The sequence below is a fragment of the Stegostoma tigrinum genome, chromosome 23 (assembly GCF_030684315.1).
Source record: "Stegostoma tigrinum isolate sSteTig4 chromosome 23, sSteTig4.hap1, whole genome shotgun sequence".
NCBI lineage: Eukaryota > Metazoa > Chordata > Chondrichthyes > Orectolobiformes > Stegostomatidae > Stegostoma > Stegostoma tigrinum.
Genome location: NC_081376.1, coordinates 16027942 through 16055309, shown reverse-complemented (window position 1 = coordinate 16055309; position 27368 = coordinate 16027942). Strand labels below are relative to the sequence as shown.

The 27368-nt window shown below is 39.7% G+C and overlaps 1 protein-coding gene across 5 annotated transcripts in view; it reads right to left on the bottom strand.

The window, feature by feature from the left end:
- lmf1 (lipase maturation factor 1) overlaps positions 1-27368 on the bottom strand; it is a 584074-nt gene that overhangs the window by 296311 nt on the left and 260395 nt on the right. For 4 of the 5 annotated variants that reach the window (XM_048551891.2, XM_059653929.1, XM_048551894.2 and 1 more), the window contains one exon: positions 9547-9612. In XM_048551891.2, the coding sequence (XP_048407848.2) occupies positions 9547-9612 (66 nt within the window). Of the gene's footprint in view, positions 1-9546; positions 9613-23172; positions 23215-27368 lie in introns of those variants that run through there. The other variant, XM_059653930.1, reaches the window with a different exon arrangement.

Genomic DNA, 27368 nt, shown 5'->3' with positions numbered 1-27368 from the left:
ATACTGCATCCACTGTACCCGGTGTGGCTTCCTCTACATTGGGGGAAACCAAGCGGAGGCTTGGGGACCGCTTTTCAGAACACCTCCGCTCGGTTCGCAATAAACAACTGCACCTCCCAGTCGCAAACCATTTCCACTCCCCCTCCCATTCTTTAGATGACATGTCCATCATGGGCCTCCTGCAGTGCCACAATGATGCCACCCGAAGGTTGCAGGAACAGCAACTCATATTCTGCTTGGGAACCCTGCAGCCCAATGGTATCAATGTGGACTTCACCGGCTTCAAAATCTCCCCTTCCCCCACCGCATCCCAAAACCAGCCCAGTTCGTCCCCTCCCCCCACTACACCACACAACCAGCCCAGCTCTTCCCCTCCACCCACTGCATCCCAAAACCAGTCCAACCTGTCTCTGCCTCCCTAACCTGTTCTTCCTCTCACCCATCCCTTCCTCCCACCCCAAGCTGCACCTCCATCTCCTACCTACTAACCTCATCCCACCTCCTTGACCTGTCCGTCTTCCCTGGACTGACCTATCCCCTCCCTACCTCCCCACCTATACTCTCCTCTCCACCTATCTTCTTTTCTCTCCATCTTCGGTCCGCCTCCCCCTCTCTCCCTATTTATTTCGGAACCCTCACCCCATCCCCCTCTCTGATGAAGGGTCTAGGCCCAAAACGTCAGCTTTTGTGCTCCTGAGATGCTGCTGGGCTTGCTGTGTTCATCCAGCCTCACATTTCATTATCTTGGATTCTCCAGCATCTGCAGTTCCCATTATCACCAATCAAGTAGGCTGCTTTGTCCTGAAAGGTGTCACACGTTTTGAGTGTTGTTGGAGCTACACTCATTAAAGCAAGTGGACACTCCTGATTTTTGCAGTGTTGATGGTGGACGGGTTTTGAGAACACTGGAGAGGAGTTATTCTCGACAGAATTCCTAGCCTTCAACCTACTCTTGAAGCTCCTGTAGTTTTATGGCTAGTCCAGTTCAGTTTCTGGTCAATAGTAACACCAAGGATTTGACAGTGGGAGACTCAGTGATGGCAACACCATTGAATGTCAAGGGGTGATATTTAGATTCTGTTTTAGAAAATAGAACAATACAGCACAGTACAGGCCCTTTGGCCCACAATGTTGTGCCGATCTATTATCCTATTCTAAGATCAAAAATTAACCTGCATACCCTTCATTTTACTATTGTCCATGTGCCTATTTAAGAGTCACTTAAATATCACGAATATGTCTGACACTACTACCACTGCTGGCAGTTCATTGCATGCATTCAGCACTCTCTATGTAAAGAAACTACCTCTGACATCTCCCCTATACCTTCCTCCAATCCCCTTAAAATTATGTCCCCTCGTGAGTCATTCCTGCCCTGGGAAAAAGTCTCCGGCTATCCACTCTATCTCTGCCTCTCACCCTGTTATACACCTTTATCTTATATTATAAAATTTGTTTATATTATAAAATTTATTCATATTAGAATCTCTACAGTGTGGAAGCAGGCCCTTCGGCCCAACAAGTCCATATTGACCCCCATGGTAAAGTACCCCATGGTAGGCTGATGGAGAAAGTGAAGTTGCATGGGGTCCAGGGTGTACTAGCTAGATGGATAGAGAACTGGCTGGGCAACAGGGGACACAGTTGTAGAGGGAGTTTCTCAAAATGGAGAACTGTGATCAGTGGTGTTCCACAGGGATCTGTGCTCAGACCACTGTTGTTTGTAATATACGTAAATGATCTGGAGGAAGGTATAGATGGTCTGATTAGCAAGTTTGCAGATGACACTAAGATTGGTGGAGTAGCAGATAGCGAAGGGGACTGTCAGAGAAAGCAGCAGAATATAGATAGATTGGAGAGTTGGGTGGAGAAATGGCAGATGGAGTTCAATCCCGGTAAATGCGAGGAGATGCATTTTGGAAGATCCAATTCAAGAGCGAATTATACGGTAAATGGAAAAGTCCTAGGGAAAATTGATGCACAGAGAGATCTGGGTGTTCAGGTCCAATATACCCTGAAGATGGCAACGCAGGTTGATAGAGTGGTCAACAAGGCATACAGCATGCTTTCATTCTTCAGACAGGGTACTGAGTACAAGAGATGGCAGGTCATGTTGCAGTTGTATAGGACGTTGGTTCGACCAGATATGGAGTACTGTGTGCAGTTCTGGTCACCACTTTACCAAAAGGATGTGGATGTTTTGCAGTGGGTGCAGAGGAGGTTCACCAGGATGTTGCCTGGTATGGAGTGTGCTAGCAATGAAGAGAGGTTGAGTGGATTAAGATTATTTACATAAGAAAGACAGCGATTGCGGGGGGACCTGATTGAGGTCCACAAAATCATGAGGGGTAGAGACAGGGTGGACAGCAAGAAGCTTTTTTTTCCCCCAGAGTGGGGGACTCAATTACCAGGGGTCACGATTTCAAGGTGACAGGGGAAAAGTTTAAGGGAGATATGCGTAGAAAGTTCTTTACCGAGGGTGGTGGGTGCCTGGAACACATTGCCAATGGAGGTGGTAGAGGCGGGCATGATAGCATCATTTAAGACATATCAAGGCAGATACATGATTGGGCAGGGAGCAGAGGGATACAGATCCTTGGAAAATAGGCGACAGGTTTAGATAGAGGATCTGGATCGGCGGAGGCTTGAAAGGCCAAAGGGCCTGTTCCTGTGCTATAATTTTCTTTGTTCTTTGACCCACAGAGCATCCTACCCAGGCCAATTCCCCCTATAACCCACCTAATCTACACATCCCTGAACAATATGGGCAATTTAGCATGGCCAATTCACCTAACTTGCACATCTTTGGACTGCCGGAGGAAACACACGCAGACATGGGGAGAAAGTGCAAACTCTACACAGACAGTTCCCTGATGGTGGAACTGAACTTGCGCCCCTAGCACTGTGAGGCAGCAGTGTGAACTACTGTGCTGCCACTTGTTGGGCACAGTCATTGTAGGGTATTTGCATGGCACGAACATTACTTTTCACTTATCAGTCCAAACCTACATGGTCTTCAGGTCTTGCCACGTATGGACAGAGGCTGCTTTAGTATGTGAAGAGTTGCAGATGGTGCTGAGTATTGTGCTATCATTAGCAAACAACCCTTCTTCTGATTTTATAATGATGAGTAAGTCATTGATTAAGCAAATATGTTGGGCCTAGGACATTAACCTGAACATTTCTTGCATTAATATCCTGGAGCTACAATGATTAACAGCCAACAGCTACATTGATCTTCTTTGAGCAAGGTATAACTAATATGATTGAATTCTGTAGAACTAGAGGAAAGCTCTGAAAGATGAGAATGTGAAAAATCATTCCAAAATCCCACTATATGGACTGTCAGTTATAACCGAGGAAAGAAGATTCATGTGAAGGTATGAACATTATAGGGAAGTCCTGGGGAAAGTAAGTAGCTTCAAGTACTTGGGGTCAGTGGTGGCAGGGAAATGAAAATTAAGACAAAAATTAGCTGGTTAGAGTCACTGGAAGGGCGGTACGGTGGCTCAGTGGTTAGCACTGCAGCCTCACAGCGCCAAGGACCCAGGTTCTATTCCAGCCTCGGGTGACAGTCTGTGTGGAATTTGCACATTTTCCCCATGTCTGCATGAGTTTCCTCTGGGTGCTCCGGTTTCCTCCCACATGGCCAAAGATTTGTCAGCTAGGTGGATTGGCTGTGCTAAATTACCTGTAGTATTCAGGGGTATTGTAGGGGGATGGGTCTGGGTGGGATGCTGCAAGGGTCGGTATGGACTTGTTGGGCCAAAGGGCCTGTTTCCACACTGTAGGGATTCAATGATTCTATGAGTGCAGTGGAGACTTGTGTGATGGAAAAGTACCACTGAAAGTGAAAGGATGAGACCACAAGACAGCTGCAGACCAATGTTGTTATAGACTGCAAAAACCTGGAAAACAAGAAGAGGATTGGATATTAATAAAATGCAGATGCTGAGGGGATGGGTGAAATATCAAGAATGGACAAGATCAGGAATCTCAGTGAAGATTGTGGAGGCATTGAGACAAAGTACCTGAACAAATTGAAATAATATGACCACCTGAGACAGAAAGAGAGAAGAGAAGTGGTGAAATGGGTAATGAAAATGGAAGGAAAAGGAGATGTCTGGAATCAAAGTTTGCCTTCTGTGCGATAAGACCTCTGGGATCTGTGAAGACCTGAGATCAAACACAAGGATGTTCTGGTGATTGGATTTGAAGGTGGATTGGAAGAATGGTTGTCTGACAGGATGAGGTGGAGAAGAGTACTCAACAAATATCTCACCAAGTGTCTTCTTACTTCAAATGAGCTTCCTTTGTTTCCAAGACAAATGGATTTTATTGTCGGTATGTTATATTAAGCTGTAAAATAAGTCTGTCCAAGGCCTTACTCAACACTCAAGTGCTGTTGATGGAAAGCAATGCCTAATTAATACTGAAGTGAATCAATGTGGAAATAAACTGATCTGTTATGCCACAACTCTATTTTGCGCTGCAGTCTATTGTGTTCAGCTTCCCTCTGGATGTCGTTAGTCCCATAACGTGACACAAACAGTCAAAGTTCTAAGATGACTGTTTTAAGGGAGTACAACAAAACAAAACTTAATTTGCTGATTAGACTAAAATTAAAGTTTGACCATATTAAAGGAGTCATTTCATTACAAACTTTCCCCACACATTAGGACAGAATTGGCACAATACAAATGATATGACCAAAAATTGAGTCTCTAATTTTTCTTACAGGTTACTTGCATTGTAATGGTTTGCATTGATGCAAAGCCAAAGCTCCTTCACATCAACACAAAATGGTTTGCAAAACTGTAGAGTGAAGTTGCTTGAATTGAATTCTGGCAAGCAGCGTGAGACCACTTCAAGGAGGTAGTTTCACACTGCAGTCAGTGCAAACACAACTTTTAAAAAGTTCCAGAGCTATCTAACATAAAGATTTAACCTTTTGAATTCTGGCAAAGAAAAGACTTGTGTTTATGAAGTATCTTATTAACTTGTCTCAAAAAAGGGTCTCAAAGCATCACATTAATGAAGTACTGGAAAAGAGATAATAATTACTGTTCGATTGGCAAACCCAACTGCTGTTTTGCATACAACAGAATCTTGTAAACACCAATAGCATGAATGACCAATCAACACATTTTTAGATAATGCTGACTGAGGTTAGAATAATGGCCTAGAAAATGCTAGAATCTTGTGCTTTTCTATGAATAATGTGGTGAGATTGTGAATTTCCACAAGCAAATGTCTGTTTGTTTAATGCTGCACCCAGAAACGGAACCTCAACAAGATACTTTCTCAGCACCACACTCAAGCACCAGCCTAGTTTAGGTGCTGAAGGCTAGTAGTGGAACTTAAATTCACAATATCCGTCTTGGTAAAAACAGCGCTAAAAGACCTCGGTTTGAAAACAATGGGCTGACTGGAAATCACTTTTTCAACAATATTAATAAATATTAATATATTTAACAAACATTTGCAAGGTAGTGTGTGGAATTATCCATACGAATGTGTACATACAGCTCCTAGGTGCCACATCTAAAATGCACTACAAAGATATGAGTATTTCCATAATGAGTTCTCACTCATTCTAAGGGGATGCCAGCTAATCCTACACCTGTATCTAGTACCTCAAAGTATTATTATATTGCTTCAAAAATAGAAATCTTAAAGCAATTGGAATAAAAACAATCAGAAAAAATTACATCCATCACAAAATCTCAGTATCCAAACCTAGAGTAAACAAATTACAAGTTAGTGGTTTAAGAGGTCAGTCAATGTATAATATGCCAATCGGTTTTTGTATCATTGGATACAGGGAGTCATGACCATAATAAACTTCAAGTGAGTTTACCAGACTGTGTACAGTTAGACCAAGCTATTGAGGTCAAATTAAAAATTGTATAAAATATATTGATAAAGTTGAAAAAAAATCCACACATTAAGTCCCTATTATCACATTCATTTGATGCTTTTTTTGATGACTATTCATGGATGTTTTGCAAAACATAAGTTTTCAGGGAACAAAGTTAACACAACATAGAGGAAAAAAAATGAGAAAAATATATTTTACATTTATGAAAGTTTAAGAACATTCAAAAAATTTAGTAAACCATACATATTGATTAAGAATACATTCTTGAAAACTCTCTTTGAATTGTGAAAACGTTTTGTGACTGTGATAAACAATGTACCTTGGAGAATGGAGACAGGAACAAAGCTTACAAATCATACCTCGCAGACAACTTTGGAAAATAGCAGGCAATCTTTTCATAGCATTTACAATGGAAAATGTGTTGAGGAAAAGTTACAGTCAGCAATGACAAGTTGGAGACAATTACCCTATCTCGTGATCTCAAATGAAATAACAATTCATGTCCAAATGAACATGGAATTGAACTCTAAAACATCACTCACCTTTTCTCCAGTCATGTATGAGTAAGGAGAGTTGATCACAAATTCATGAAATTTGTGGCAAACATTAGTTTGAAGGAGCTATTCTAGCCCAAATTATATAAATGTTTTCTTCCAAGTTTCACAGTTGTCCATTCAATCAGTTCTTTTCTAATTTTAGAAGAATCTGATAATCTTCACAATTGCGATCAGAACTCCAAGCATATATCTGAGAGCCAATAATGCAAAATTATACTTTATCTAATTCAAGAGCAACTGAAGCAGGATGTCAAACACTTGATGTGGTGTAATTGGAGTAGAAGACTTTATCTGTCAGGCCAGTCCAAGGCTTTGCTCACAAAAAAGATGTCTGTTTAAGCATTGGTAATTATCTTCAACAAGCCAGTGTGTGAATGTTCAATAAATAGATAGTGAATATTCCTGAGACTAATTGCATCTTTGTCTTCCTATAATCTTGCTGTGATAAAATGTGGAGCCAGAATGCAAACAGGAAGCTGTTACCAATCTCGTACCATTCACAAATGCAGTATGACTTCAAAAGGAGAAAAAGGAGCAGACTGACACACAAATTGAGGCTTTTCTGTATTCTGCTAAAGGATATCACCCTTATGTAAAGATTTTACAGTTTGTGTGTTGTGTTTAATGTTTGTTGCACTAAATCTCTCTGTAAATATTTGCACAGAATTCAATAATTATTTAGCTAGCTTTGTAGTAAATGCCTTTGGCACATAAGTATTAAGTATCACAGTATGGGAATGATAAAAAGCATGGAAAACAGAAGAAGCATTTTTAAATAGAAAGCAGAGTATTTCACTTCAATTTTTTCTTTGTGTTGCTTTTGTTGGTTTGGACCTCCAAAAGCAAGACTTGTACAATTGGAGCTTCCAAAACCCGATTTTATTTTATAAACTAATATTGAACATATTATGCTCAAGTATCAACTCATCACTGACATTTAAGTTTTAAAAAACTTCAATCATATACAAAACTAATCCTACTCCACTGTCAAAATGCAATTCAGCAGGTCTATACTGAACGTGAGTGTAAAGAAAAAGTGCTATATATACATCAGATCCATATGCACTTGAATATGTAGCCAAGAGGAGGGTTAGGACACTGAAATGCTTAGAGCATGGATTATAATTTTGCTGGTTGGAGCAGGGGCAAGCAATATTGTAACTGTAAAGCAAAGTGAACTTGGTGATGCAGCAGAAATGGAGAAGGAAATTGAGCTTGGGGTAAAAATATGGCAAGGCTCCAAACTTGCGGTTACAACTAGGGATATTTATGTCAACATCAACATACAAACGCAGGCACAAGTAAGGGTTGAAGACGATATCTTAATGTCTCCTTAAACTAGAGAAAGTAATTGCCAATAAAATCCTGCTGTAAATGAAGCACCTGGAAACTTTGGTTCAGTGTAAGCAGCAGAGAAGGATGCCAACACTACATGAATAAGTGGAACCTGATTGCCATATTTCTGCATAATATCATCACAAGATAACACGTCACTGAAGAGGAGACAGATTAAATTTGGACCCATGGGTATGTTGAAGGTGAACATGTCAGTGAAGAAGAATCAAACAAAGAATCTCACAATTGTTATGGTGCGGGAGGAGGACATTCAACTCTTCAAACATACATCATTAGTAAATGCCAATCTCCTGCTTTCCCCCATATCCTAACACACTATTTCTTTCCAAATAATCATTCAATGCCCTCTTAAACACCTCAGTTAAACCTGCCTCCACTACATTTCCAGGCAATGGTCTATCAAATCTCCTCTCAGCTGCCTTCAATCCAAGGAGAACAGTCTCAACTTCTTCAATCTATCCTTATAACTGAAATTTCACAACCCCAGAACTATTCTTATAAATTGCTTCTATACTTATCTAATGCATTCTCATTCTCTCCATAATTTGGTTCCCAAAACTATATGCAAAATAATCCAGCTCAGGTCTGAAAAATGTCTTACACAAATCCAATGCCACCTCTTTTCTCTTATACTCTATACCCCTAATTATACAGTATGCTTTATTATCTGCACTTTCCACCTGTCCTACCACCTTCAATAACCTGTGTGCACCTAAACATCCAGGTCCCTCTGTACCTGCACCCTCTATAGAATTGCATCCCCTGTTTTATATTGTCTTTCAACATTCACCCACATGCATCATCTCACACTTCCCTGCACTGAACCTCATCTGCCACCTATTTGTCTATATCATCAATTTGTCAATGTCCAATCTCCAAAAGTTCCACACTATCCACCCTACAATTTACAACTCTTCCAAGTTTTGTGTCATGGGCAAACTTTGAAATTGCTCTTGCACAGCAAGATTAAAATCATTAATGCATATTAAGAAAAACAAGGGTTTCAATATTGACCCCCTGGGGGGCTCCACTATAAACTTCCCCACAACCCAAAATATATTAAGTGACTATTACTCTGTTTCCTATCATTTAGCCAGTTTATAAATCTACATTTCTAATGTCCATTTTACACCATGACCTATAACTTTCTTCAAAAGTATATTGAATGGCACTGCATTAAATGCCTTCTGGAAATTCACGTATTCTACACTCACGTCTTCTTCAAAAATTCCAGTGAATTCGTTAAATATGATTTCCTCTCTAGAAATCCATGCTGACTCTTCCTAATAAACCTACCTTTCTCGGTATGGCTGCTAATCCTATCGCAAATAATTGCTTCCAGAAGCTTCCTGACCTCCAAAGTTAAATTAACTGGTCGCTAATAAAGTAATAAACTGAAGAGACAGCATGTAATACCATGGAGGTAGGCCAATGAGAATGTTGGAAAATGACATCATGGTCAACTAAAAAGTTAAGAATGTTAAGACTGACAGACATTGTTACAATAACAGAGCATGTAGTCCTTTTTGGGTGCTACTGGTCCTGCTGTGTGTTTCTGACATTCACTGCATTTGATTTCAGAATATAAATACACACATACCCAATAGAATACCAGTAGAGAATGAAGAATCTGTTTCTCTCCAGTTTGTAATTTATATACACACAGAATACAAAAATCAGCAAATTGTCACACACCAATCAATCTTAAAACTGGTCACTTCAATGCAATACCTCATGATGCAGTGTACAAACCTCGTAATGGTAATTCATACAGGTCAGGTCCTTCCAACATCGATCCCCACGAATTTTAATCAGACCCTGTCAATAAAGACCAAAAGCATTCAGATTACAATTAACCACTAAGGCCAGAAACATATTAAAAATTTCAAAATTGGCACAGCATTTTAACACTATAAAATTGTAGTGATACATATTGGTCTAGATCTTGAGGTGTACATACACCGGAGCAAGATTGCTGTTCAATTAAAGGGTTCTGATAACAACAAAAGAAAGTGGTGAGATTTAGGCTCCTTGTCAGAATGATTAAATCAGACTACACCCTTCAATTTTTTCCCCATTGCTATACATGTTTTGTGTTTTCACTTTTCTAATATTAAAACATTATGACTTGTACTCTTTATTGTTCTTGGAAGGTATTTCAAAATACAGTATACTTTACAAAACACTGTGGTTACATTTATAGCCATGTTACAAAATATTTTTCTACAATATATTTGAGATTATTTACGGGAACGTTGATTTGATTTTTGGTGCAATACTCTCCTTAATTGATATTATACTGCACAGTGATCACTTCCATAACTAAGAGATTTAAACCTCCCATTGTTTAAAAACATCTAACAATAAACAACTTAGAAGGAATGTGTAAGTATCAGATTGCCCTGTAATTTGGAACTTACATTTTATCTTTCACAAGAGTTAGGTTCAAATATTACTGTAGAAAGAAAGGTATCTTACATACTGAAGATCACAAGACAGCTGAAGCTACACAGCAACAACATGCATGTTAGTCACATCTTTAAAATAGCAAAACATCCTATCTTTTTAGAAAAAAATTATAAAGTAAAATTTGAGACTGTCACATAAGGAATACTAGATCAATGCTTGGTCAAAGGGCTACGTTTTAAGGAATACCTTCAAGGAGGATAAATGAAGAAAGGTGAAGAGGCTTAGGGGAAGAATCCCCGAATTAAGCAGGTGAAGGCACAGCCATTAATGGTGGAACAGAGAAAATCAGGAATGTGTAAAAGGTCAGAGTTGGAGTAGCATTGAGTTCTCAGAGGATTCACCATCAACTCTTCCTTGATTCAAAGGTGATGTCCATCCAGGGTCACAAATTTCTGACATGGGTCTTCCTATAACTGACTGACTTATCTTGATCAGATATCTTTGGGTTTGTATGGCATGACATTCCACAAGATAGTGGGGCCTGCAGTACAAGACTTGCTTCAATGTTGTCAATGCAGACTTGCTCCAGTATCTCTGAAGCATTTTCTTAGACTTCCTCTGAAATTATGACCATTTAAAGGCTGAGAAAATAGGACTTCGTAAAGGAGACTGTTTCAGTGGTTTAAAAAGTGTTCAATCCATTGCCTTTAATTTTGAAAGAGTTTTATCTGAATGCTTGTGAAGCCAGTTTGAAGGACACTAACAGCATCCTTCTATTGAATCCAGAAGACATGGAAGTAATGCTGGTGGCATTTCTCTCGCACTCTTGTATGTTGCTGATACACAGTCTATATCTCACTGCAGCACAGGAGCATTTTGACAACCGAGGTTGTGGAGGTTTTTGTTGTCGGCTGACCCAGTGTTGGCTCTCTTTTTAGTGGTGTCTTCTTCCATGTGTACAGGTAGTCAGATGTTTATAAGGACATGAATGGATTAATATGATTTTTGCCTTTGCATAATTCAAGGACAGGTTGAATTTCTTGCTTGTAGAAATAAGGAGATATAAAATGGCTTGCAAATAATGCAAAGTGAGCAATAGCCCTGCAGTTTTGCAAAATTTAGATCATGTATATCTCCGATGGTCAGTTTAGTTCAGGCACGGTGGCAACTGAAGTTAAGGAGTTTTCTGTTTGGGGTTTTCTTCATATTCACACCAGAGGCAAGTTGATCTATCATCGGTGATTGGCTACTGTCTGGGAGTTTGTGAATAGTATTGGGTGCATTGCATAATTATGTCTGACACTAGTCCAGATTTTACAACACAGAACAAAGAACAATATGACATAGGAACAGACCCTTCAGCCCACCAAGCCCACACTGATTCTTAATCTTTATTTAGACCCACTACTTATTATCATATCCAATTTCTATCCATGTTTATCTCCTGTTCAGGATCAATCAAGATACACCGTAAACATTGCAAACACGCCTGCTTCCAATACCACCACTGGCAGGACACTGCAGGCCCTCACTCTGCGAAATACTTTCTGTGCACTTCTCGCCTAAACTTTCCCCTTCTCACCTTGAACCTGTGGTCTCTTGTAGTTGATCTTGCCACTCTGGGGAAAAAGCCTCTGGCTCTCCACCCTATTTATGTCTCATAATTTTGTAGACCTCCATCAAGTTGCCCCACAGCCTCTGTCTTTCCAATGAAAACAATCATCTTATCAAGAAGCAACTGTAGAATTGTGACAAACTTCCTTAGACATCCAAAGCATTGGGCACAATCCACACAATTCAGCAAATCCAATTCTTTTGACAGGTCACTTAATGTGATGAAAAGTTCTTGGTGCTAGTCTCAACATGTGTTTGAATTTGTCTGGCAAAAAGGACCACGTTAGAGTTTCCTCTGAAACGTCAAAAGTGACAATATGTTATAAGTAGTACTCAATTCTGGAGAATAATGCACGTCAGGATTTTCCCTTCGATGAACGGTGGGACACCTCAACAGTTCATACTGAATAATACGCATCCTCTTGGAATTTAGTTATAATTGTCATATTACTTAAGTCATGACAGGGGTGGGGAGGTCTTTTCCTCTCAAAATCTGCAGAACTCGTGCACAGTCTTCATTTGAGCAAAGGTCAGTCAGCATTGAATATGAGCTATTACTATGGATTCACAATTGAGAAGTTGTTCAAATTTTTTTTTTCCAGCATTGATGTATGTCTTCATACTTTTTCAGATTTGGATGAGCTCAAGCTTATGAAGGATTCAAAATGGGAGCAGCCAGGTATGCGTTAGAATAGTCAAGCCTAGAGGTAACAAAAGTTTGAGTACATTTCAGCAACTGATGACCTGTGGCAGAATTAGAGACAGATGACAATACAAAGGGGAATGTAGGTCTCAAAGCCTTCAGAAATATCACCAATGTCTCCACAAAATCCCACAAATGCAATGGCAGTATAGGTACTCTAACACCAATATTTTCTTTCAGGCCACCACCCCAGAAATGGCTCAGCTCAATCAATATCAGTGGAGGGGGGGAGCACATTATCTGCGTGTCTGACACAAAACATCCAAAACAAGCTGTCTGCTCCACCATGTTCCATCATGGGCAGCAGAGAAAACGCATCATAGACATCCTCAAAGCCTCTCTAGAAACACGCATTATGCCATCAACTCAAGGGAATTTCTTGCCTGTATCATCCAAGAGAAAAACATGGTACCAACCAGCTCAAACAGAAGGAGGAGCATCTGAAAGCCCCACCTCTTCAAACATCACCGACTCCACCTGTGCCAGGTTATGCAGATCCAACATTAGGCTGTCTAGACATCAGACCTCAGGACCAACACCTCTAGAGTGAAAAGCAGTCATCTTTGGTCTCAGGGAACTGCCTAAGAAGGAAGTAGGTAGTTTTAGTCCAGATATGCAGATGAAAGTTCACCAGATGGTCAAATGGGACCAAACGGTATGAATGATCTGGGTCAGCCTCTAGTAGCAGCCAGGCAGAAGGACAGAGTCACGTGACGGAGAATAGAAATCATGGTAGAGAGAATGCAGTGGTTTTGAATGAACTGCAGATGCAGGATTTGAGATGACATCCATTATAATACAGAGTTGTTAATATTCTGGCACAATTTAAGCTACAATTTTCTACGCTAGAAAATTTAAAACGAACATAACTAAAGTGCAATGTGGGCATTGAATCATGAGAACAAGTAACAGTAAAAAAAATTTCTTGGATATGTTTCAATTGATAGCAATCCCATCTGACTCAGAAGGCTATGCGCTCAAAACCCAGAGACCTGAATATATGACCCAGACTGGAACCTCAGTGCAGTCCTGACGGGAATGTTGCACTGTCAGGATGCCATCTTTCATATCAAAATTAAAACCACACTCTACCTGTCCTCTTAGATGAATGCAAGGAATCCAATGGCACGATTTAAAGGAGAGCAGGGAAGTTCTCCCCAGTGTACTGACAAAGATATTGCCATTTTTAAGTTATTATATAGAAATCACTGTACAGAAACAGATCTTTCAGCCCAACTACAGCAATGTTCTAAACAACACTCCCCTCTTATTTCATCTAAACTTATTAGGATATCCATCGATTCTTTTCTCCCTCATGTATTTATCTAGTTTCCCCTTTCTACTGGTGCTCATTTATTGCCCTAAATTTTAGACTCTGCACAAGTGGAAACAACATCTTCAAGTCTTTCTTATCAAACACCTTCACAACTTTAAAGATCTTCATTAGGTCACTGCTCAGTCTTCCATTTTTAAGAGAAAAGATATCCAGCCTGTTTGGTTTTCTTTTGTCGTTATATTTTCTCAGTTCTGCTATCACCTGATATGAAGCTGATGAAATATTTGTATGTATGTATCTGTAACTGATCAGACACTAGTATATACTTTGAGGGAGTGAGTAATGAAAAAAGGCACTGCTATTACCTTTCCTGCATTTGAATTTCAAAATAAGTGCAGGATAACATTTCCAACCCACTGAGCTGTACCAAAGCTCACAAAAAATTGGATTAAATTTCTTCATCATCGCAAATAATAAAAAGGAGCCAGTGGCCCACAACAACAAAGACACCTGGATCATGGTAATACCACTGACAGGAAGATACACAATCAGATTGTATGGGCCTGCAGCTACGCAGCTTGTCATGGGACCTTTGAAGAGCAGGCAGATTCTGTTTAGAATTACAATATAACAGACTAAAGAAGGCATCAGTAGTCAGAAAGACCTGATTGAATCTCAGTCTTTTCTTTCTCGGGTTACAGGAATATCTCTCGAGCTGATCTCCGAGGAATTCAGGATACATACTGCCAAAGCTGTCACCAAGAGGGAAGAGTGCACATTATAGAAAAAGAACAGAAAAATGCAAAGGAAGACAGCTGATATGAATGTAAGATAATCTTGATGACCTTATGCCATTCTCTAGCTCTTTCTGTTATCAGGCTGTAATATTTTAAATAGACATTCAAAATAGGTCCCCATTCCAAATTTTAAGAACGTCAACTTTGACCTGAATAACACAGGATAAATCAATAGTGTTGTTTTTAAAACTAGAACATATACATTAAAGTTTGGAATCCAAACCAAGCTTGCGGTATATTCCTGACAATTAAACACCCATTTTCCTTACAATATTATTTCTCTCTATTCCATTTAACTTAACAATAAGTGACATTTACATATCTCTAGCATAATGAGATATCCCAAGACACTTCACAGCAGTTTTATACATGAAGTGTGACACCAAGGCACAAGATGATATTAGGTCAAATATGCGAAAGTTTGGGCAAAGAGGTATATTCTAAGGAATGTCTTAAATAAGGAAAGACAGGGAAGGAGGCAGAAAAGGAACTAGGATGGATTTTCAGTACTTATGGCCCAGTCACAATCAGTGATGAAACTAAAATTGGGTATGGTTAAGAGGCCAGAATTAGGTGGGTGTACGTATCTAAGATTTATAGGACCGAGGGAGATTACGAAAGTAGGCAGAGACAAGGCAATGGATGAATTTAAAAATAAGTACAAGAATGCTGCTTGACCAGGGGGAACATAGGACAGCAAACACAGAGTTGAGTCGCAAATGAGACTTTCTGCAAATAACGACACAACTAATAGAGCTTTAGATGATCCTAACTTCAAAGAGAGAGGTGGGCCATTGGAACAGTCAAACCTAAATGTAACAAAAGCATGAAGGGCTTCACCAGATGAGTTGAGGCAGGGGCAAAATGAGTTAAGGAGTTGGCAATAGGCAAATGTAGTGAGCGGCATAAAAAATGCAAGTCAGCAGTGGACAGATGCATTTGCAGAGAAAGAATGACAATATTGGTCACATCAGATATGCTGGGCAAGCCAGCAGGATGGAGCATGAGGATCGCAGCTAACAACAAAAATAGCATTAAGTGCCTCGAATGGGCCTTCTCTGGATATCAAAAAAAGGCACAGAAGAAAAGGTAACAAGGTGTAGAGTTGGATGAACACAACAGGCCAAACGGCATCAGAGGAGCAGGAAGGCTGACATTTTGGGCCTGGATCCTTTTTCTGAAGAAGTGTCTAGGCCCAAAACATCAGCTTTCCTGCTCCTCTGATGCTGCTTGGCCTGTTGTGTTCATCCAGCTCTACGCCTTGTTATCTCAGATTCTCCAGCATCAGCAGTTCCTACTATCACAGAAAAAAAGATGGAGGTTTATTGATGAGGAAGTCAAGTTTGGACCAAAAGCAGGAAATTAGGAAGGTGGGGTGAATACTAAAGGGTTGGGATATTTGACTTTGGGTTAGCAGATCACCTTAGAGGGGAGAAATGAAAAGCTTGACAACAGGAACAAGTAGCCTAGAAAATGTAAAAACCGATAAGTGGTAAAAACTTAGTTCAGATTGGAGAGAAATGTAACTCTTCAACTGTCCAAAATAGTAGTTTGTATATCACAGAAACACCTCAAAACATCCTTTATAGGCAGTTAAAGAGACAAGGATGGTCACTGGTCCAAAGTAGTAGATATTCACGGGAACTTTCTGCCCCTTCGCAAATGGCTTCAAATTCTTCCAATAGTGTTGTGCTCAGTTGAGGCCAAAGGAGTGTTGGTACAGGTTAATCCTAGCTTGCCCGGTTTCATACTTTATTCCCTTGCCTATAAAGCCCTACTTACTAACCATGCTCTCAACCTGACCCTGCCACTTTCATTGATTTGTGCACATAAACTCTCTCATTCACCTGCCTACTGCCTTTAGAATTGATTTTTTTTTAGTTTATACTGATCTCTGAGTACTTTCTAGCAAAGTTAATCACTTCTTGCCTCTCAATTAAATTTCACCTGCCACCTTTCTTCCCATTCCAGCAGCCTGTTCATGTCCTTCTCAAGATTAACACTATTCTCTTTGCAGTACGCACTTCCTATTTTGTGTCATCCAGAGAAGACTCTTAGAAAGTTTGAAGTTTTCAAAAGAAATTCAGAGCTGACAGCACAGTGACACATGCTAAAGCAACAGGAGTGGATTGTGTCATGTCAATTAAAATAGTTGTGACCAACTACACACCAGGAAGTGGTTAATTCTGTGGGTTAGTTTATCGATGACAGGAAGATGCATTACGAGTTATGAAGCACACCTAAGAGCAAAGCAACAATTTTGTGTGTGCAGCTTGTGCCTCCATAGTATATACTGCGAGACACAGTCACAATACTCGATGTGCAAAGAACAAAGTCTGAAAGTTGAATGCTCTTGAAGGCTCGGTACACACAACATCCCCCTCCTTTCCAAAAGAAAGTTTAACTATTTATAGTAACAAGTGCCTATAACATAAAAGTAATTTGCTGATACATCCAGATCTTGTAATGGTGATATTTTTGGAACAGCTGTTGATTGCCACAGTAATGGGTGATATTCTCTGTTCCTGTTTGTGTTGTCAAGCTTTTCTTTTATTGTTCCCAATTGCTATTCAAGAATTCACTTATTCTGACCCAGTAGAGTCAAGTTGTCTTCCAATGAGTGTTTTTGAGTGGTTCAGATCTTATTGACATTTACTGCTCTGGTCCTCAAGCGCTTCCAGCTTCTTTTGAAGCTTCTGATTTTACACCTGGGAATCTTCTTAATCATAGAATCTTTACAGTGTGGAAAGAGGCCATTTAGCTCATTGAGTCTGCACCAATTCTCCGCAGAGTGCCCCACTCAGACTCATCAGTCCCCACCTCCACTCTATCCCAGCAACCCTGCATTTACCATAACCAACTCACCTAAATAGTACATCCTTGGACGCTATGGGGCTATTCAGCAAGGCCAATCCACCTAACCAGCACACCTTTGGGCTGCAGGAGGAAACAGGAATACCTGGTAGAAACCCATGCAGACGTGGGGAAAATTGTGCAAACTCCACACAGACAGTCACCTGAGGGCTGAATTAAACCTGGTCCCTGGTACCAGTGCTAACTGCTAAGCCACTGTGCCACCCATTCTTCTGATTTTTTAAAAGTTTTTGCCTTTAGTTAGTCCAATGTATTTTCTTCTTCAGCATCTGCTGTAATAATTGTCCAGCCCTTTCAACATTGCTGTATTTTTCTCTCTGTGAAGCCTTATGTGTTTCCATTTCCTCCTCTAGTTTAGTTTATTCTGTCCTATCAAGTTCTTTCACCAGACTATCACTGTTGACAATTATTGTCAAAAGGATTGTCTCATGAGTTATTTGCAGCTTCTTGTGTGAGCTGTGCATTTCCATCTGCTTCTGAACGTCTGTCATTTTCTCTAGCATTGATTTGACCATGCCAATGTTTCTAGAGTAGTTCCTACCGACCCTGATCTGCTTTACTTGTGAACTACTCCAGACTTTCCTGTAAACTGGCAATCTATTAAATGGATTAATATTATAGTTCACCTTGGTTCCTTTCTTTCTCTTTCAGACCTTCATTCATCTATGACAGCTGAGCAAAAAGATTTCATCTTCTCAGAGATGATATTCTCAAGTCCACATTTATACTAAAGTAGTAAATCAATCTTTTCCTGTTGAACTTTCATTTTTCCACTAAATTAGAAAATGTGAGGATTTCTGTTGTTCTTTCATATTCAGTTTTGCATATGTTTCTTAAATACTTTGCTGCATTTTCTATTGTGTCTCTGATGTTTGACTGACTCCAAAGGTTTTAACTAGTGACAGCTCACAGCACACTGGCAATTATTGGCCCAGCAGTGTCTATGAAGTGGAACATCGGTGATTGACTGGCAGATTGATTGTACTTGTGTGCCAGCACCATTGATTCTGCATATGGAATTTAATAACATGTGCTCCAAGTTTTACTTTCATAGGTTTTGTCATGGCTTCCCATGTCTATAGCTACATGGTTTTAGAAATGCAGCATTAATATATTGATATTTGCCCCTTATCAATCTTAACCAATAACAATAACAAGATCAAACAGTCACCAATGATTTTAGGATGGATAGTTAAAATGTTTACAAACACTTCTGATGGTGTGACGACATTGATGCTTTCCATAAGATTGCCAGTGCAAAACATTGGATCAGCACTTTCTGGCTTATAATGTACAGCATCAGATTCTGATTTGTGAATTGCTTCTCGTATACACCTCTGGAAAATACCAGATGGTCTTCATTTTACCTGGAAAATATTTGTGAACAGTCTGTTTGGGTTGGTGCACATCTTTGTAGCTGCATTAGCCTTTGATCTAGTGCATTATTTTTGCAATCAGTCTTCTCTGCCACATGCCTCACAAATTTAATTGAAAGCTGGGCATTTCCTTGTTGCAAAGATGGTAGAAACAGAGTCATTGAATATTTTTAAGGCACATGTAAATAGATTTTTATTAAACAAAAAGATGAGATAGGCAGGAACGTGGATTTGAGGTTACAATTACGTGAGCTCATCTTACTAAATGGGGAACAGGCTCAGTGCATTGAATGACTTGCATGTGCTCCTAATTTACATGTTCACATGCAGAAGGCCAAATCGTATACATTTCCTGCTATGTTTGAATGATCTTGTGGTTCTGTCAACTGTTGAATTTTACCTAGGGCTAGTAAGTTTTGTCGAATTATAAGATCGGATCATAAGACATAGGAGCAGAAATTAGGTCAGTCAGCCCATCGAGTCCGCTTCACCACTCAATCACGGTCGATAAGTTCCTTAACCCCATTCTCCCGCTTTCTCCACGTGACCCTTGATCCCCTTGACAATCAAGAACATATCTATCTCCATCTTAAATATACTCAATAACCTGGCCTCCACAGCCTTCTGTGGCAGTGAAGTCCATAGATTCACCACTCTATGGCTGAAGAAGTTTCTCCTTACTTCCAATCGAAAAGGTCTTCCCTTTACTCTAAGATTGTGCCCTCAGGTCCTAGTCTCTACTACCAATGGAAATATCTTCCCAACATCCACTCTATCCAGGCCATTCAGTGTTCTGTAAGTTTCAATTAGATCCTTCCTCATCCTTTTAAAAGGTGAGCATCACTTTGTTCTTACTTCCAGCCTTCCATCGCTCTTCAATGCTATGTCTTAGATTTGCTAGAAAGCTTTGATGTTAGTGAATGTGATCACCAACTCAACAAAACATTTCCTAGTTCCTCATCTTTAAAATCATATCATGAGTCCTTTACTCCACATGTGTTCACAATGTGGTCTGTCGATTATATAGGTTTCTACCTGAATAACATGAATTCTAGCCAATGAATGCAGTGGTTAAATCTGACTCAAAATTGGTCTTCTGATGTGGTCCATATTTTCTGGGGATCTTTTAGCTCCTTGGCAGTTGTCATATTGCTTTAAGTCTGTCTAGACACATGTTCTCAATTGTAAAGCAAATTTTAATGGCTTGTATTTCTGAATCAAGCACATTTGAATGCATAATATAATAGCTCTGAAAGCTGTGTAAATATTTCCAATTCTGTTTGGAGGTCTGCTTTGTCCTAATTTAAATTAGGGAATTGTACAGGCATTCTGGTGATACAACTTTGACCTTGTCTTGCTAACTTTCAATCTGACATGAACCCTGATCATCTGCCTTCACCAAATTGGTCTCCTGGTAGGGGTATGTTTCTTTACAACTAAGCTGCATTTTCAACACTTATCAAACTGTAGCAAAGGCGCCGAGTTTCTTTCGTGCACTTTTACCTAATTTAATATTGTCAGCCATTATTTCACCTGTAGATTAACCTGTTTGCTAAATGATCAAGCACAATAGGTCTCGTCAGCAATCCTTTCCGTTGTTGATCACCATGTCATCTTAAAGGTAAAGTACACATACAACAGGTTGCATAAGAGGCCAAGATTCGTAGCAAGACAATTCTTGGAATGGGTGTAAAGCTGGAAGACATAAAAGATCCACATAAAGGGACTTCGAACATACTAAGCAGAGTAAAATCAGAGGGACTGGCATAAGGAGTACTAAAATGGTCTCAGCATCAATAAGTTGTGGTAGCAAAAACTTCCCACTAATATTAATTTCAAGTGACCTGTGGAACTTGCAGGTGGTGAAATATGTCAAGTTAGGTTCAACTATGATGCTATAAGCAAGACAGTAAGTTGCTTTACTGGTTTGATTCTCACTTTAACAATTAATAGTTAGCAGGCTAATGTACTGCCAGATGTACTGAATGAGTAACTGATGCCAATACTGCAGGATGAAGGCCACTCTTGTTGCACAATAGTAGTGTCTCTACCCCTGGACTGAGGCGCCCAGGTTCAAATCTCACCTGCTCCAGGGGTGTCTAATAACGTCTCTGAACAGGTTGACTAGAAGAATAGGTTAATAATAAAAATCACAGGATGAATCATCACCATTAAAGGAAGGGAGGACGAGTGATGGGTGGAAGAAGTAAAGCATTGTAACTGCAAACTGAGCTAAATATTATTCATTTTTTGATTACAGACGGTACTTTTATATTCACTAACCTATCAAGTTTGTACATTGATATATGTAACAGCAACAGAAACAACTTTGATTTCTATAACACCTCTAAAACAGTAAAACAGGGAGTATTAGTAACCAACATTTGAGACCAAGCCACATCAAATCTAATTCTCAGTATCATAGAGCACAGCACAGAAGGTGGTTAATTGGACTAGTTAATTTCACGTGGCAATCTGCAACAGAAATTTAACCATTCATTTCCCTGCCCTTTTAATTTGAACAGCATCAGCTGTTTACAAGCAACGTAAAATGGGACAAATTTAAAGGGCTGAGTTCCCCTGCCCCTGAGTTGCTATGCCTTGTAAGGTATGGTACTATCCCTTTAGTCCTTGGAACTTCTGAATTAATGTTTTGTATAATGCTGCAAATGTAATCTGAGACAATCTGGAAATTGCAAATTCCTAAACCATTCACATATAAATTTGTTTATTTGAATTTAGCTGCTGTTTCTGTTACGGATTTGGCACTTGTAAAACTGTGTGGAATGACATTGAAAGCATTCAGTAACTTCTGCTGGTTTGTTTGATAATATTTTCTAAATGATTCAACCAACCCTAAACCACAGAGAAAATCATGCATTAGATGGATTTGTTGTTACTTGTTGTTATTGACAAATGTTATCTGTCAGTATCCTGGGACAGAGGCAGTGCAAATGCTGCAACAGGGTGAAGTAATGCTTCAGAAGCAAATAGCCAATATAAAAAAAAATTGGAATAGTAGAAGCAATCAAAGATAAGAGTTACAAACTAATGTGAGTGCTTGTGTGTCCATAGAAGAGATGGGAATGGCACAGACCCACAAAAGAATGTTGCAAATCACCTGGAAATTACGATTTACAATAGCTACCATTAAATTATGCAGAGCCAATTTTCTGCACATCAAGCAATATAGAAAGCTAACTGCTATGGTATTGGTGATCTCCGCCATTAGTTGAAATAATTCAGGAAAAGCCCAACAAACCTTCAAAAGTGCATTTCCAAAGCAAAACACTGTTGTGGAAGAAACTCATTCTTTAATGTGTCTTGCTTTGAAACAATTTAATGCACACTTAAATGCTGAGGCTTTGAGAAAATAGAGAGCAACGCATAACCAAAGGCTGCATGCTGAATCTGTGTACAAGATGCATTATGATCCTTCAAACCTAGAATGCTATATCAAGCCACTTAAAACTTGTACAATTCTGAAAATCTGACACTTTGGCCAAAAGAATTGTTAGTTCTACAAAAGATTTAAATGCTAAAAGAAATTTAACAAATGACTAACCAGAGCAGGCTATATTAAGCATTATTTCCAGAATGAATCGAGTTCCCCCACTGAAGTATCCCTTCAAAAGAGTTAGTGAAGTGATTAGTGACCTCAGGCAAAAGATTGTCTCAAACATAATGGCCAGCACAGCCTGTACTAGTGAACAGAATCCACCAACAGTCAAAGCTGACAGCAAATGGTAGATTAATCGAAGAGTTACAGTCATTTTGGAGATTCATAGATTTAACTTCTCAAAATGTTTACAAACCGAGGTCACCTTCAAGAAAATATAAGGAGGGTGGAAAATAATAAAATAAATCAGCGCGCTGCATCAACCAAAGCCTCCAGCAGTTGGGAATGAGATTATAACACCATATATGAGTTAGATCAGTAGTTTTGCAATCTCTGTGGAGAAAATTCTACTGAATATTTTTGGCAAAGTTCCCAGTTGGGGATGCGAGTAAGGAAATCCAGTGTCCTCTCTCTCACAACAACTGCTGTCTATTCAGTTCAGTGGGAAGGACATCATCATTAGAAACTGTCAACAGCTGCCAGTAATTTCATTTCATTCTGTGTCATAGCAAAATCCCTAAAACATAAGCAGAGTTTAAAAAGCAAATTTTTGAAAATTCTTCACTTCCAACACATGCAAACTGGAATGCTGAGCACTAATTAACCTAACAGCCCATCTAGAGCATCTTGCCATTAACAAGGCATCCTTTTTTCTTCCATCAAAGCAAAGCTTACTGTAATGGGTACTGTAAGGTTTCAGAATAACTGACCATTTTCGTACTGCAGCAGCTTTTCCCATATTCATATGCAAAGCTGACAAATGCAACCAGATCTGAACAAAGGCACCTTTCACTAGGACAGCGGAAAATAATGCCTTTCAATTCAAATAACAAGGCTTATAGAGGCAGTGTGCAAATTAGGACACTTCTATCTCCCATCAAAACGATGTAACAGCAGGTGTCAGTGCAAGTTATGCTAATTGCCAATTTTGCCATTTGTGCAAACATAAAACATCATCTTCAGTGTTAGTACTTAGTTGGCAGGCAATAAAATCTGGCAGCATTTCAGTCTCACTACCCACCCTGACTTGAAAGTAATTCTATTAAAGGGGGATTCTTAACTTGGGTAACAACGCTTTCTATTTCCTATGTGTTTTGGTAAAATATAGCTGAAAATGTAGATCTTCTGAGTTGAAAACCTGCAATTAGAATTAAAATGCAGTTCGAAAACATAGAATCAACTAAGAACCAAGTAAAATAGACAATGGTGGAAGGTTTTATCAAGTTAGCCAGTCAGCAACAGACAGGAACAATGTTATGAGTAGGATATGACATCAGATTCCCAGCTTATTTTTATCAGAAAGTACACACGATAAGATGCCCCAAATTACATCCATGAGTGAAGAACTCATGTTTATACCATGTCTTTCAAGACATTAGGATGTCCCAGAATGCTTTGCAGCCTCCCACAAACAACAGTGTGATAATTTATTGTTTAGTGATGCTGGTTAATGGATAAAGAATGATCAACGCATGAGGAAGAACTTGCTGCTACTCTCTGGAATAGTGCAAGGACCTTTTGCATCCAAATTGCAGATGAGGCATCAGTCTAACACCTTGTCTGTAAATTATCAGATTGTGCAGCATTCTGTCAGTATTGTACAGCTAGAATCAGTATACAGTTTCAGTTAAATTCTTGGGAGGGATCTACAACCTTTGGTACTGCCCAGTGACCCACAACTACAACATGAAATGCATGACAACACACAGGTCTTTCAGAAAAAACAGATTACAAATAAATGTTCCTTCTGGTTCCAAACTGAAGTTATTACTTTCTTTGAAGTTTATTTTTCCTTGGCAGCTTCTCACAAAGATTTATCAATCACGGACCTGCTCCATTTAGGTTTCCCTGACAGTTCAGAGTAACAAAGGGTCAAGCAGAGATAGAGATGCAAAATGGGTGCAGATGAAGACATAAAAATGAGAAAATGCGCCCACTCTACTGAGAGCTAAGCCAACAAGATACGACCAAGACATGCACATGTGGGCTGTGTGTGTGTGTGTGTGTGTGTGTGTGTGTGTGTGTGTGTGTGTGTGTGTGTGTGTGTGTGTGTGTGTGCGCGCGCGCGTCTGTGTAAGAAAGGTAGAGGAGGCCGGTACTTCTCTATTGACTTTGGTGGAAATCAATATCAAGTCCACCAGACTGTCAAGTGCCTAAGCAGAAAATGAGGTAGTGTTGTTCTTTCAGCATGCATTGAACTTCATTCAAACACTAACAAGCCCAGGATTGAAATGTTCGCATGGAAGCATGGTTGTTTATTGAAATAGCAAGCAACTGGAAGATCAGGGTCACTCCTGTGGATAGACTGTAGATGTTCTGCAAAGTGGTTACCAAGGAATCAGTTCCCGCAGAATGCTGACAGTGGAATGGAGAAGGAGGAGTGGTTGGTACTTGTATTTTGCTAGAAATGGTACAGCTAGTAATGAACAATGATCCTTTGAATGCAGAGAAGGTGGAAAGTGAGGTCAGGCAGAGCTCTATCATTATTCAGGAGGGAGGAAAATGGGTAAGGGCAGAAGTGCGGGAGGTGAATCAGACATGGTTCAGACACCTGTCACCCACAGTGGGGGTTGAATCCTCAGTCTAACAAAGGAGTCATCATGCTGAAGGCCCAGTGAAAAGTGGCATTATCAGGACAGATGCAATGGAGACGAAGTGGAATGGAATGCTCACAGAAACCATGGAATCGGCAAGTCTAGATAAACTCTGTGGGAGTCAATGGGCTTATAGTGGATATTGGAGGGCAGCTTATCCCCAGAAATATGAGCACAGAAGGAAGGAAATGAAACAGTCAGAGATAAACCAGGTGTAAGTGAGGGAAGGATCGAAATTGGAAGCAAAATTGATCATTTTGATCCGTCTGAAGCAGAGTGTTCTAAAATTTTCTGAGAGAAATATATTCTCTTCATCTTGTCCAGTAAGATCCACCCCGAGTCCTGGACTCTCAAACAAAAGGGAGCATCCTTTCCATGTCTGACTTGTCATAAATTTTCAGGTCTTGTACACTTTGATCAAGTCAGCCCGGGTCTTCTCAACTCTAGTGTTTAGAAGAAACAAGCCGTCTTGTATCCAACCCATCCGCTGAAGACAGTCTACTCTTTGCAGGCGGCGATATTGAACACCTCATCTGAACTGCCACTCATGCAGTTACATCTTTCCTTAAATTAGGAAGGATAACAATAGTTCTCTTTCTTTAGCCATAGCAGAAGCACATCTTAGTTGTTAGGTGGTTAGTCCCTTCTTGCAGCCCAAATCTAACTTTTGCCAAAGGCACAGCACTACGTACAATGGCATATATACTGAATGCTTTAATTTATTGATATGCCAGCAACACATCTTTTCAAAAAGAAAGAAAGAAACATTTGTAATAAGGATACCAGCTGAGACCAACTTTCTCTGAAACTGTTGCAAAACACAAAACAAGTTTTGCATTGCAGTTAAGTGTACACAGAAATAGACATATTCCCATCCTGGCAGTTGGAAATTGTGTCAGAGGGGTTATCAACTAATCCTAGCATTCACACAGTGGCTATAAGATCATGTCAGAGGCTGGGAATACTACGGCAAGTAACTTATCTCCTAAACCCCTAAAGCTGTCCACAATCTACCAGGCACAAGTCAGGACAGAGATGGAATACTCCCCACTTGCTTGGATGAGTTTAGGTCAACAACACTCAGGAAGCAACACTATCCAGTTTAAAACCTGCTTGATTGCCACCACATTCAAAAGCATCCACTCCCTCCATCACCAATGCTCAGTAGCAACAGTGTGGACTATCTACAAAATCCAATGCAGATATTCACTTTAGTTCATTAGACAGCACCTTCCAAAACTGATGCATGGAACACCACTCAGCAAGTTCCCTCTCAAGTCACTCATCATCCTGACTTTCAAATATATCACCGGTCCTTCACTGACGTTGGGTCAAAATCCTGGAATTCCCACCTTATGGACTTGCGGATCAACCCAAAGCATATAACTCAGGCAATGGTTCATGAAGACAGCTCACCACCAGCACCACCTGCTCAAGGGCAACAAGGGAAAGGCAATTAACGCTGGGCAGCCAGGAACGCCTACATCCAAAGAATGAATGAAAAAAATTCTAAAAGGTAATTTTCTCAAAAGGATCATCGTGTTGAATGGTACAATACTAACTGGCTGGCGGGTCCTAATTTCCCATTCCAGAGGAATAAAACATTCATGATCGAATTATTTAATATTGCTGAGACCGAGCAGTAGCTTCCACCCTGTGAAGATGTGACAACTCCATCTTTATTACAGGCAGTAGCTACACTGTTGTTTTAAAAAAAAACACAGCTGTGCAAAACTCCAATTTTGCACATATGTACTGCCTTAAGTAGTGATAGTATAAGCCTTAAACACAGTGTCCCAAAAACATACTGACCCAGAATTGTCAAGTCAGGTCATCATAGGAGTCTTTTAAAAATGAAAGGTGAAACTAGATTGTAAGAAGCCTGCATCCATTCTGTCTTCTAAGTATGGCACATGGCAACCAATGTCCTTCAAACTTGATAAGGAATTATAACTTGAGAAATTCCATTGTTCACCTTACAAATTTCCCATTGCAAACTTTTTGTTCTGTCTTAAAATGTCACCAAAATCAACATGGAAGTCTAAACAACATCATGAAAATTCAGTAAGCATTTTCCATTTATCCAACAGCATCTGTTTAGCCCATGAACAATTCTAAACAATTGTACTCGACATTTTCAACACAATGTACTAGATAACATTCTAGGAAAAGAATAGTTCCATAGCTTATTTTGAGCCACCTAAACTGGCACAAATGTTCATGGTCTTTGAAATGCAGTCAACAAGATAACTCAGAAGAGACAATAAAAAAGATGACACAATGTGGAGCTGGAGGAACACAGCAGGACAGGC